Here is a 14,144-nt window from a genome sequence, read left to right as displayed (position 1 = left end):
TTCTGCCCGGAAGTGCTAGCTGCACAGAGAAAAACACCAGCCAATGTGTTAGTGGGGTTCAGCACCGCCAGCTGTTCCCCTGCTGTGTAGCCGGCAACGTGACCTGCAAACGCCACGCAGGCACATGAACTGAAATTAAAGGGAACCTGGCCCCACCTCCCCAGGTGTTTCTATGTATAACAGCCACCTTGTACAGCAGTAATGCTGCATTTGTACAAGGTGGCTGACTTTTTCTCCTTGCCCACGTGGAACTCAAAACGTACAAAATGTGTCTCATTGAGACCATTCCACTGTCCCTGAGGTGTGACTTTCCTTTCTAATGATACGCAGCACCCCCCTTGGTAGCGCTTCCCGTCTTCTGACATCATTGGTTGGCTTGTTGCGCCTGTGCGTCCGCCCTGCCTGAAACAATGCTCCTCGTTGTCTTACTTATTTTGACTGCGAGGGTGTGATTGATGGGCACGAGCAGTGCATATCTTCGCCTGTCTTAACTCATCTCCTTCCGCCTTCTTCAGACTGTGCAGCCTCATGGCCGCGGCATGCGAGAAGGGATCAGCAGAGGCCGCCCAGTCTGAAGCAGGTGTAAGGACGTGTGTGAGCGGCCAAAATATTTACTGCTCAAGGCCACGAATTCCAGCACCGCAGTGTGACTTTATGAAAAGGCACTGTGGGTCTGGGATTTATGGCCATCGTTAACCGCACCGGCCAACATGAAATGAGGTCATAAGACGGGCAGCTCTAACAGGGCATTGCCAAGGGATAACACAAGAGTGCAGACTCCTGTACAGCAAATAACGCTCAGGAAGCTGCGCCAAGCACCAAGGCGTTATTTGGGACACCTGTGCTGCGTCTCCTTAAAAAGCCAAGTCACGCATCCACTACAGTTTGACTGTAGAATGGGCTAAATTGTGTACGTCTTTCATTCAGCGTGTGCAAGTAGACAAATTAATAGAGCAACCTTTCACTTGTGCAGCATTAATACTGCACAAGGTGTGTCTCTTGTACTTTGTAACACCTGAGGGGGGGGTTAAAGGTTTCCTTTGAAATTGGTTCAACTAGGCTTCGGCCTACACTCTGCTCCTCTCCTCCTCCTCCTGCTTCACCACGGGCTCTAACATCGCTAGTTTTTGCCCGCAAGTGCTAGCTGCACAGAGAAAAACACCCGCCATTGTGTTAGTGGGGTTCAGCAACGCCAGCTGTTCCCACACTTTGTAGCCGGCAAAGTGTCCTGCAAACGCAACGCTGACACAAAGCTGCCTCCAGTGCAGGCTTCGGCCTACACTCTGCTCCCCCTGCTTACCCTTTGCTCCAGCACCGCTAGTTGGGGCTCTAGGAAGACAATCTTTAATAGGCAACGCATCTGGGTTCCAGCACCGCCAGCTGGTTCTCGGCAGTGTTTTTGTCACTGGTACTCCCTCGTGCCAAACCTGGTTCCAGCACCGTCAGCTGTTTCCGGGTAGTGTCAAGCTCACTGAGACGCCTATGCTTGCCCCGTCGTGGTGCGGTCGGGTTAGCCAACTCCAGGGTGCCTCCAGTTTAGGAGCTTCCTATGTGGGCTGCGTGAACTGGTAGTCAAGGCTGGTTCTGTAGTGCCAGTAGGCCCAGCTCCCCCTGTAGGACTGTTGGGGTTCGGTAACTGCGGCTGCCTCGCGGCCTAGCTGTTCTCTCCTCTCCTGTGGGCCTTCGGGTCCACCACCTGGTTCCAGCACCGTCAGCTGGTTCCGGGCCGAGCCTTTGGCTTAGGTGCCTCCTCCTGGGTATCCGAGTTCCGCCAACGTCAGGCGGTCCTTGGTAGTGCTTTTAAGCGCGGGCACCTACAGCTTAGTAACCGGCTTCCAGCACCGTCAGCTGGTCCTCGGTCGTGCCATTGGCTCTTGCACACTGGGGCAACGCATCTGGGTTCCAGCACCGCCAGCTGGTTCTCGGCAGTGTTTTTGTCACAGGTACTCCCTCGTGCCAAACCTGGTTTCAGCACCGTCAGCTGTTTCCGGGTTGTGTCAAACTCGCTGAGACGCCTATGCTTGCCCCGTCGTGTTGCGGTCGGGTTAGCCAACTCCAGGGTGCCTCCAGTTTAGGAGCTTCCTATGTGGGCTGCGTGAACTGGTAGTTTTGGCTGGTTCTGTAGTGCTAGTAGGCCCAGCTCCCCCTGTAGGACTGTTGGGGTTCGGTAACTGCGGCTGCCTCGCGGCCTAGCTGTTCTCTCCTCTCCTGTGGACCTTCAGGTCCACCACCTGGTTCCAGCACCGTCAGCTGGTTCTCGGCAGTGTCTTTTGCTCTTGTACCTTCTGCTCCCCATCCTGGTTCCAGTACCATCAGCTGGTTCCGGGCAGAGCCTTTGGCTTAGGTGCCTCCTTCTGGGTATCCAAGTTCCACCAACGTCAGGTGGTCCTTGGTAGTGCTTTCGGGCACGGGTACCTCCTGCTTAGTAACCGGGTTCCAGTAACGTCAGCTGGTCCTCGGTAGTTCCATTGGCTCTTGGACCTTCGGCTACCCATCCGGGTTCCAGTACCGTCAGCTGGTTCTCGGCAGTGTCTTTTGCTCTTGTACCTTCTGCTCCCCATCCTGGTTCCAGTACCGTCAGCTGGTTCCGGGCAGAGCCTTTGGCTTAGGTGCCTCCTTCTGGGTATCCGAGTTCCGCCAACGTCAGGCGGTCCTTGGTAGTGCTTTTTAGCACGGGCACCTCCTGCTTAGTAACCGGGTTCCAGTAACGTCAGCTGGTCCTCGGTAGTTCCATAGGCTCTTGAACCTTCGGGTAGCCATCCGAGTTCCAGTTCCATCAGCTGGTTCTTGGCATTTTCTCAGCCTTCTTGTACCTTCTGCTACATTTCCAAGTTGAAGACCCTAAAGTCGACGACCCGGAAGGCCACCCCGATGACGACGACCGGGAAGACCACCCCGACGACGACGACCCGGAAGACCACCCCGACGACGACGGCGGAGATGACGACACTGGAGAGGACGACCCTGGAGACGACGACATGGAAGACCGAGAATCAGAAGAACAAGAGGCTGCAGAACAAAGAGCAGAAGAACATTAAGCATAAGACTTAATATCAGAGCAAAAGATATTATCTAAATTATATGCAGAAGAAGACTAAGCAGTGTATGGGGGTGAGTCCGTTCCTCCTCGTGGTGCCCCTGGATAAAGCCTGATGCTGCAGGCCAAACTGAACGCGGACAAATGTAACTTTTGTGACTGGCAGAACGGAAGGTGTAATCTTCCAACTTTTATAGATAACTACGGGAATGCCTGTCACAAATGAGAATATGATGAAGAAGTAGAATAGGAAGAATAATAACAGTGGAATAAAAAGAATATGTAGAATAGGAAGAATAATAATAGTTGAATAAAATGAATATGAAGAATGTAATAAAAAAAAAAAAAAAGGTAAAGGATGAAGAAGAAGATGAATAAGGTGAAGAAGAAGTTGATGTCAAAGATGCTGATGATGATGATGAAGATGAAAGTGTGGGAAAAGAAAAAAAAAAAAGAAAAAAAAAGAAGGGGAAGGGCGTGGAATAGTGAAACATCAATATCTGACAAAATAAAAAAAAAAAATTTACATAGTCAATATCTTTGTCACTCCGAACGTCTTAAAAAAAAAAAACAAAAAAAACATGCTATTCTATTTGATTGGGATAAACCTCTATGACTCCGCCACCTCCCCAAATACATCCGGCATTATTCTTAGTTGTTTTCCTTCATGTAGAATGAACCTACAAGGCAAGAAAGGGTTTATTTTAATTCCGATATTTTGGTCCCATTGACTTGCATTGGGATCGGGTATCGGTATCGGCGATATCCGATATTTTTTGAATATCGGCCGATCCTATCCGATACCGATACTTTCCGATATCGGAAGGTATCGCTCAACACTAATTGTGTCGTTCAAAAGTACAACTCGTCCAACAAAAAACAAGCCCTCACATGGCCATATTGATAGAAAAATAAAAAAAGTTTTGGCTCTAGGAAGAAGGGGAGTAAAAATCAGAAGCGTAAAAACGAAAAAGGGCTGCGGCGCGAAGAGGTTAAGCACCCGCCTCTTTTTAAAGCAACAGTCTGCTTCTATAATTCGTTTAGCATAACACAGTTATATCAGTTGCCTTGTCCTCGTTAACACTTTCTTCTAAGCCTATGAGAATGTCACTGAAATTTAGTAAACAGGCCATATGGTGACAGAGCTGAAATTCAGTGGAATTGGGGTTTTTTGTGATTAATTTACACGGCAAATAATGGCACTTTAATCTTTTGCACTTCACCTGATCACTTTTCATAATCTAGAGTTAATGCAAATTGCTACTATAAAACTGAAGCAACAAAACTTTTAAGAATAGAAAAAGCTAGTCAGCTCACCACACTGGGAGATGATTCTGGACTGGATTGACCTACACCGACGATTTCAGTGCATCAACTTCATGCATGCAAAGGAGGAGGAACCCAGAGGTGAGACATCATTTCAGGTAAAGGTATGAAAACTGACTTATTTCACCATCGAAAACATCCATGAGTGGTAGCTGACCGGTCAGCAAGATAAAGCTGAACAGACCTTTGCATTTTGGCGGTAAGCCTTATTCATGGTCTCTTTTTAGTCTCAAATTTTGGGGTATGGCTGTATACTGATGGCCAAACTCAGAGGCATGCCAGAAGTAAAACGTTCCCTATAACATTATGAACACTTTAATTTAAAATTTGCTGTACCGTAGTAATGCAGCTTCTGCAACTTTGGTACATTATTCGTGTGAACATATCCTTAGATTGTGAATCTAATGTAATCTAATCTGTGAAGTAACTAATCTAGAAAAACAGAGCTGTCCAGTCAAAATCTGAACTGACACCAAGTTGATAGCAGAATAGTGGAAAGCACCTTGGCATTTGTGAGAAAGTGCGCAAGATAAGAATCAGCCTATTTTTAATGATAATATGACAGAAACGGTAAAGATTACTATATAAAGTCATAATATATAATTTTCTTACTCTTTTCATAGGCCCTTTTTGAAAGTCACATTCATCCAAAATGTATTCCGTGTTCTTTTTACAGACTGTTCTTGCTAACTTTGCACTTAGCATATACTTGATTCCCTTCACAACCTGTAAAAAATAAATATATGTATGTAGACAATTTACATGTTGCATAATGCAGTCGATAAGAATCAGGGCCAGAGTGTGTATCTACACAAGTAATATTACACAGTTCACACCTGAATCATGGCTTTTTGGATTTCTAATTCTTTGGAAAGATAGATATCATTGGACATGTTATTAAAGGCATAGACCGTTATCCGCATTGCTTTCTTTACTTCAGGGTCATTAGTGCTGGCATTTTTAGGAAATCCAGGGTTTACAGCGGATGGGCGGAAGTCTAGAATATACATAAAAAAAAGAAAACAAAATTTTTTTTAAATAAAATAGAGAAAACACTTTTAACCATTAGCATTACAATACAGCAAAATAATTGAATGTTAAACTATTCACCCCCTTTAGATCAATTTAGATTATAATTGCTTCAGGCAGCATTTCCAGTATTGTGTATGTGTCAATAGGTCTCAGACAATTTTGCACGTGTGAGCACTGCTTACTGTTTAAGCCATTTTCGAAAAGCTTTGGCTTTTATTTGGGTTTCTTATGTTACTGCTTAAAGGGTCATCTGTCAGCAGGTTTTTGCTATGTAATCTGAGAGCACTATACTGTAGGAGCAGAGACTATGATTACAAAGTACACCTGCGCCGGAGTGTGAAGACAAGAAGAGGACGTCATCCTATGAAGATGGGAGGCCCCGGACCGTACCGCGACGCCCATCGGATCGGACCGCCCACGTGAGTATAATCTAACCTCTTTTTCTCATCTTTCAGGATACATCAGGGGCTTATCTACAGCATTACAGAATGCTGCAGATAAGCCCCTGATGCCGGTGGGCTTAGCTCACCTTCGATTTTGGGGGTGACAGGTTCCCTTTAAGGCACAACAATAACCTTCAGGCATCCGACTCTTGGCTTCAGTTTCTTCTGTGCTAGTGGAGTGCCGCTAGGACCGTGGGGTAATCGGAACCGGGCCGGTTCTTAAAGGGATTTGTCATGGCAGCGGTGACCTGGTCCATGGCCCTGGGCATCCAGTAAAAGGGGGTTAATGGAAATGGCAATAAAGTCTAATGTAGTAATGTTTGTGACACCACCTGTGGTACTCGGCCAGGGATGGTCGACGCTGCTTAAAGGGGTCCACTGAGGATGATGGAATTGCAGCAGAGGTGGTATAGCTCCCCACAGGTAGAGCTTAGTCCCCAGGGCTCCCAATGCAGTTGGTAAGGATGATGCATGGTGATGTGCAGGAAAGAATTGGAGGACACAAGGTTGCAGTCTCTTTACCTTTTACTGGTGAAGTTCAAGTACAGGTGATCTTTGGAATCCGGGCAGCCTGGAAGCGATTCTGAATCCAGCAACAAAAAATAGAATTATTCTTACCGTTAATTCGGTTTCTAGGAGCCTTCCACGACAGCCACCAGGAGGTTGTCTCCACACCCTAATGGGGGACAGGAAGCACAAGAGGTTAAAAACCCCTCCCACCTCCCATTAACCAGTGACTTACAACTGAACCCATAGCACCGGTTACCTTTAGGTTCTTAGAAAAATATCCAAGAACATCGGGAGGGAATTAATGCTGTCGTGGAAGGCTCCTAGAAACCGAATTAACGGTAAGAATAATTCTATTTTCTCTAGTAGCCTTCCACGACAGCCACCAGGAGGAATGCCAACCAATTCTGAATTTAGGGAGGGATCACAGCCTGAAGAACCTTTCGGCCAAAGGCAAGATCCCGGTTGGACCAGAAGTCCAATCTATAATGTTTGGTAAAAGTGTGCAAGGAAGACCATGTTGCTGCCCTGAAAATCTGCTCTGTTGAAGTAGATCTGGTGGAATGAGCCTTTAGGCCCGCAGGAATTGCAATATTCTGAGCTAGGTATGCTTCAGTAATGGCCTTCTTTATCCAGTTGGCAATGGTACTCTTCGCTACCTTCTTGCCCTTGTTTCGGCCAGATAGATGAACGAAGAGATTGTCAATTCTGAACGATTTAGTATGTTCTAAGTAGTATAACGCTATACGCCGTACATCCAAGGTATGAAATCTGTGTTCTTCCGGATTTGAAGGATTGTGACAGAACGATGGGAGGACTACATCCTGTGATCGATGAAATTCTGACACTACCTTTGGTAGAAAACATGGATCTGGATGGAACACGATGGAGTCATCCCTTATGGTAAGATAAGGCTCTCTCACTGAAAGGGCTTGTATTTTCCCCACTCGTCTTGCAGTAGAAATTGCAACCAAGAAGGCCGTCTTGCAGGACAGAAGTTGCGAGGAACAAGATAATGGCTCAAAAGGAGGAGACCCTTTAGGGCTATGTTTAAGTCCCATGATGGCACGAAAATTTGTTTTCTTGGACAATGTCTTGATGCTGCGACCATAAACCTCTTTATCCAACGATGACCCGCAAGGTCTTGATCGAAGACGGAGCTCAAGGCTGACACTTGAATTTTCAAGGTACTTAGCTTCAGCCCCAACTCTAATCCTTTTTGTAAAAAATCTAATATTTGTGAAATATTAGGATGAAAAGGGTCAGGTTTGTGAGGATGACACCACGAGGAGAATCTATTCCAGATTTTGCCATATATGGCATTGGTAATAGGTTTTCTAGATTTCTGTAGAGTAGAGATTACTGACTCTGAAAGGCCCCTAGCTCTTAGTACCTGGGCTTCAATAACCAGGCTGCCAGTTTGAACTTTTGTGGTTCCGGATGATAAAAGGGGCCCTGGCAGAGAAGGTCTTCTGATACTTGAAGAAAGACTGGACCGTCCACCTTCAGTTCTTTGATGAGGTGGTACCAGCTCCTCTTCGGCCATGCTGGAGCTACTAAGATATTCTGGACCTGATCGTCCCGGATCTTCCGGAGGGTCTTCGCAAGTAACGGTATTGGAGGGAACACGTATGCTAGATGGAACCTCCAAGTATGAGCGAAGGCGTCTACTCCCTGAGACCTGTCCTTGGGGTTTAGGGAGAAGTAGTTCTCGACCTGTGCATTCTGGCTGGACGCTAGAAGGTCTATAATCGGGAAGACCCCATCTGTCAACATTCTGAAAACGTCCGCCTTCAGGCTCCATTCTCCTGGATGCAAGTCGTGACGACTTAGGCGATCTGCATGAATGTTCACTGACCCCCTGAGGTGAATCGTTGAAAGTGAGAGGAGAGGTTTCTCTGCCCAGCAAAATATTCTGTTTGATATTGCTCTTAATTGGTTGAACTTCGGACTTCCCTGGTGTTTTAGATGCGCAACAGTCGTCATATTGCCCGAGTAAATTCTGACATGTTGACCTATAATGAGACTGCTGGCTGCCAGAAGGGCCCTCTCCACTGCCAACAATTCTCTGGAGTTGGAGGAACTGGAGCTTTCTCTCTGATTCCAGTGATCCTGGAATGGGATTTGCGAAACCACTGCTCCCCAACCCTTTTGACTGGCGTCTGTTGTCACTGTAACCAGTGGATCTTGCACCCAGTCTACTCCTTTCAGCAGGTTTGATTGGATCGCCCACCAGGTTAACGAGGCCTTTACCTTCCCTGGAGTGTAAACTCTTCTGTTTAGGGAATTTGGATTCCCGTTCCAGTTCCCTAAGATGTGTGCCTGCAGTACTCTTGAGTGGCTCTGAGCCCACTGGACTGATTGTATACAGGCCGTCATCGACCCCAGAAGAGACATCGCAGCCCGTAGAGTCGGAGAACGTTGTTTTCTGAAGTGTGAAACCTTGGAAATTAGATTTATCCGGTGTTCCTCTGGTAGGAAGGATTTTTGACCTTCTGAATCCAAGAGGACTCTGAGGAATTTCCTCACCTTTGATGGTGATAGCTGAGACTTTTTTAGATTTGGAATCCAACCCAAAAGCTGTAAGATGTTCAGAGTTTTGGAAATTTTCTGATTGAGAACTTCGGCGGAAGGACCAGTTATTAACAGGTCATCCAAGTACGGTACTATAGCGATGTCTTGGCTCCTGATATGGGCTACTGCTTCCGCCATGACTCTGGAAAACACCCTTGGGGCTGAGGAGATCCCGAAGGGGAGAACATTGTGTTGGAAATGTAAGATTTTTTGGTTGAATTGGACCGCAAATCTTAGGTATTTCCTGTGACGAGGATGCATTGGAATATGGAAATAGGCATCCTTGAGGTCTATTGTTGCCATATATGAATGAGGAGCTATTAGAGGGATGGCTGTTTTTACTGACTCCATCTTGAACTTGCGGTAGGTTATGTATTTGTTGAGAGCTTTTAGATTTATTATAATCCGAGATTGCCCGGAAGGCTTTTTTTATCATGAAGGTACGGGAATAGTGTCCTTCCCCTTGCTCGTTCACCGGGACCATGGAAATAGCTTTTGAGTCTAGCAAGTCCTGTATTCCAGCCATCATCAACTTTTGAGTCTCCCGAGATGACGGGGAGGTGACTCTTAAGATCCTGGGAGGAGGCGCATCGAACTCTATCAGTAGACCCTGTTGGATAACACTCACCACCCAGGGGCTGTTGGAGATATTCTGCCAACTGTGAAGGAAGTTCGAAAGCCTCCCCCCACTGGATCGGAGTCATTGCTTTTCTTGTTGTGTTTGTTGGGGAATAAGGATGTTTTTAGGCTTCCCCTTAGCATAACTCCACCTCCCGGTTTTTCCTTTCCCTTTACCCTGGGAGGGCTGGGACTGAGAGGCTCGAAAAAAACGCTTCCTGGGAGGTCTCTGTTCAGGAAGGGTTTTCTTTCTGTCTGTGGCTTTCTCTAAGATGTCATCTAAAGAGGGCCCAAACACGTAGTCACCCTTAAAGGGAATGGAACAGAGTTTTATTTTTGAAGTAACGTCTCCGCTCCACATTTTTAACCAGAGAGCTCTTCTGGCTGAATTTGTCTGGACCAAGGATCTGGCAGCCACACGGATAGATTCCAGTGAGGCGTCTGCAAGGAACCCTGTTACTCTGTGCAAGATAGGCAAGGAGTCCAGTACCTCCTCTCTCGGGGTACCCTGAGAGATGTGGTTTTCTAGCTCTTCTATCCAGCAGAAGAGAGAGCGGGCCATGCAAGTGGATGAAATATTGAATCTTAGGGCTGAGGTAGAAGTTTCCCAGGATTTTTTGAGAAGGCTCTCAATCTTCCTATCTAAGGGGTCCTTTAACTGGGAAGAATCCTCGAACGGCAGAGCCGTTTTATTAGCCACTCTAGCCACCTGGACATCAATTTTTGGGATGCTCCATTTTATTGAATCCTCATCAAGAGGAAAACCATGTTTAAAATCTGGAGGCGTTGTTAGCCGTTTCTCGGGCAATTCCCATTCATTATTAATCATATCTATTATGCTTTTATGGACGGGAAACCCAGGTTGTTTTTCAGTATGTATACCGAACAGTTCGTCTTGTATAGACTGAGGAACTGATTCCTCTTTTAGCCCCATGGTGTTCCTCACTGCAGACACCAATTCCTCAATATATTCAGAGGAAAAAAGATATTTCCTAATTTCCGCAGATTTATGGGGTAACACATCTTCCCATTTGACAGAGGAAGATGTATAAGACCCCTCAGACTCTGACTCAGAATACTCCTGGATTTTCCTCTTTTTGGGGAGTGATGGACCAGGTGAGGATGGTGGTGGCGGTGGAGGTGGGGCGAGTGTGGCCAAAGATTTGAACCTCCTGCCTAACCAGGGAGCGAATTTCAATCAATGAACGGTGTTCCGCTCGGACGATTTTATCTGTACAAGGTTGGCACAACTTTTTCTCCCAATCTAGTGGCATTTTCACATTACAGGTAGCACATTTGCATTTGGTAATGCTTTTAGGGCCAGGCTTGACTCCCTCAAAAGAGAGAGGAAGCGATGTAAGAAGGTATATAACTACCTTTAAATGGGACCCCCTCTGCCACACTTACTAGGGCTTGAGGAGCGCTGGGCTCTGCAGCTGCAGGGCAAGACGAATCCATGCTTACAGCAGGCTTAACTGAGACGTCTTCGCAGCTTATATAGAAAATAAGCCTGCACCAGCGCGTGGCAATTAGCCGCCCCTTCCCCTCCGCAGTCCCAGGCAGGCGTGCGAGGATGCAGCGTGCCTCGCACGCCGTTCGGTGATCCATAGCGCTGGACTGTGTCGCTCCTGTACTGGAGCGCCGACCCGGAAGTGAAGAGTCACCTGATTTCCGGGTCGCCGAACAGCGTGCGCAGGAGGGGGAGACGCCGGAAAGCTCAGGGAGGCCTCCGGGTGGGCTCACCGGCCAGCTTTGTCCCCGCAAGAGGACGCAGGAGGACCGGGAACGCGGTCCCAGAATCCGGAGGAGACGGGAGGCACAGCGCAGGAGGAAGCCCCGGGGGGCCCGACCATTAGTGCCCGGCAAAAAAAAAAAAAAAATAGAAAACAGGTACACTGCTAGAGCCGCCGCTGCAGCGCACCAGTAACCTCTCCATGCCCCATGAGGGACAGGAAAGACAATGGTTAATGGGAGGTGGGAGGGGTTTTTTAACCTCTTGTGCTCCCTGTCCCCCATTAGGGTGTGGAGACAACCTCCTGGTGGCTGTCGTGGAAGGCTACTAGAGAAAGAAAGCGTTCCAGCTCCATAAAACAATGTTTCTTTATTCATTTATTAAAATTCCTTCAATTCCATAATTCCTTGCTATTGTGCAAATGCTTAGGTACAGAAGAATATGCGATGCGTTTCGATGGTGTCAGATCTTAGTCAATGCATAATCCTAACAGGCATATACTGATTCTTATATATTGTGCTTGGACCAATACCAAGGACAGTCCAAGTCACCTGACTGGAACTGCAGGTCCTAAACAGCAATTCTACCCCTTGCATATAAATATAACAGTTAATTTGTACAAAACTATCTAGTAAATTCACAAAGATTAAAATTTGGCAGTGATAATATATTATTTTAATTGTTCGATTGGAATCTAATAGATATCTTGTTTTTTTTTTGGGGGGGGGTTGGGGTTGGAAGCCTTCCTTTCTGCGCTGTATTCTCAGGCACTTGCTGCCTGAGGCTTCATACAAGGTCCTCTCTCAGTCTGTCCTTTTAGGTGGACACTACTCGCATGGCAGGCAACTCGAGCCTTTTTACAGGTGTCCTTTCTCGTGGCGATTCCGGGCTCTAATCTGCTCCTGTGCCTTCAGGTGTAATTGTGGCCAGGAGACTTGGAATCTCCTGCCCACTGGTTTCTGCTGTGGGGCATACAGTTCCCCCACAACCTCAGACTTCCGACGTCTGGTTTCTTGCGCTTAATCCTGGAGGGAGCCCACGCGCAGCTCCACTCCAGTTTCTCTCTTCTCCTGTGTCTCTTCTCCTGTGCTCCTTCTCCCCTCACTGTCTCCTACAATCTACCCTAACTCCTCTTCCAGCCAGAATATATATAGGGAAGCTATCCTGAAACCAGGTCTAGAGCTCCCCCTTCAGGCCTGGAGTCAGAAAAGTGTTGTATGTTAGTGTTACCTGTTAAGGAGATCCTTCTCGCTTCTAGGCATAGCATCACCCTCCCCATGAAGAAGGCAATACCACTGTGACAGCCGGATTCCTGGGGTGTCAAACTGGCTCAGGGCATCAGGCAATCACGAAGCTTCAAATATATTGAAGCAGGGGTTTCAAAACATTTTTTTATCTCCTTGGAGACCTTGGCCAATGAAAATTTATGAAACATGTGGGAGAAACGTCTCCAACCCATCTTGGGGAAAGAACACCTCAAGTCCTTTGTCCATTTATTCACACAAAGGGCCTTTCTCCCATTGTATGAATGCCTCTTTATTTTTATCTTACATGGAGTTGAGGCAAATCTGAAGCTTGCAAGCCACAGTCACTTCTCCCTCCCTGCTTAAGTTGATTCAGTGGGTTTTTGGTGCCGCTAGGAGCATAAAAACTAATAGGCGCATCCACCTGTCAACTGAAAACACTGACTGTTCTCAAAATGAACAAGGCCTGGATTGGCCAAGACTTCTCAACCCCACCAGATGACAGCAGCAGAACATAAAAAGCAATTCAAATGTTCTTTTTTTTCTGGTGTATTCCCATGAACCACTTCCCACACCAAAAAAGACGTACGGTTCACTGTTTATTATTTTTCTTGTCCTCAGACTCCTCCTACACCAGATCAACAGGGTTATCATGTGACCATGTCTGGGAATAAAAAGTTTTCAAGCTGGACGATGCTTCCAGGCTGAGAAACACTAAGGAATGAACTGCTGCAAGTGAAGCATTAGTGACTAGCATTGACATCATCGAGGTTTCCGCTGGTCACTGTGGCTGTGTCCCCAGCTGGGCCCCTGAAGTGAGGTGACCTCGGTGAGCACAGTGAGAAAAAGTCTTATAGACGCTTTTCCATTAGTAACCCATGGGCTTTATATCACCGGACAACACAAAGGTGACCTCAACCCCACAAATATAAAACCCACCTGCCATCGCCACTGGGAAGAGGCGGGCAAAGCACCAGAATAATAATACTGGTGTGCCAGACCAGGCATGTCACACTCTGCAGGAGAAACCTTGCCCCGAACATAAAACCCCAAAAACGGGCTGGACAAAATTTGCACTTTTCAAGTACTTGATGCTGGGTCAAATTCACCTGTGGCAAGTAACAGGTGTGGGCAATATGAAAATAACACCTGAAATCAGATAAAAAAAGGGGGAGAAGTTAACGAAATCTTTGCATTGTGTGTGCGTGTGCGCGCCACACTAAGCATGGAAAACAGAAAGAGGACAAGAGAACGGTGGACTTGAGAATCAAAATTGTTGAACAATAGCAACAATCTCAAGGTTTCAAGTCCAACTCCAGAGATTTTGATGTTCCTTTGTCTACAGTGCGCAACATAAATAAAGAAAATTTACAACCTATGGCACAGTAGCTAATGTCCCTGGATGTGAACGGCAATGAAAAATTGATGAAAAGTTGCAGGATAGCCTGGATGGTGTATAAGCAACCCAAATCAAGTTCCAAAGAAATTCAAGCTGTCCTGCAGGCTTAGAGTTCATCAGTGTCAGCGCGAACTATCTGTAGACAACTGAATGAAATGAATCCCTATGACAGGAGATCCAGGAGGATCGCACTGCTGACAGACTTAAAAAAGCTAGACTGCAGTTTGCCAAA

At 46.7% G+C, this 14,144-nt stretch overlaps 1 protein-coding gene across 1 annotated transcript in view; it reads right to left on the bottom strand.

Moving 5' to 3' along the window:
* CST7 (cystatin F) overlaps window positions 1-14,144 on the bottom strand; it is a 59,959-nt gene that overhangs the window by 21,359 nt on the left and 24,456 nt on the right. Inside the window, exons 2-3 of the mRNA XM_069768973.1 lie at window positions 5,200-5,360; window positions 4,976-5,089 (exon numbers count right to left, since the gene is read on the bottom strand). Of these exons, the coding sequence (XP_069625074.1) occupies window positions 4,976-5,089; window positions 5,200-5,360 (275 nt within the window). The remainder of the gene's footprint in view (window positions 1-4,975; window positions 5,090-5,199; window positions 5,361-14,144) is intronic.

The sequence above is a fragment of the Ranitomeya imitator genome, chromosome 5, assembly GCF_032444005.1.
Source record: "Ranitomeya imitator isolate aRanImi1 chromosome 5, aRanImi1.pri, whole genome shotgun sequence".
NCBI lineage: Eukaryota > Metazoa > Chordata > Amphibia > Anura > Dendrobatidae > Ranitomeya > Ranitomeya imitator.
This window is presented reverse-complemented; position numbering and strand designations above follow the sequence as displayed.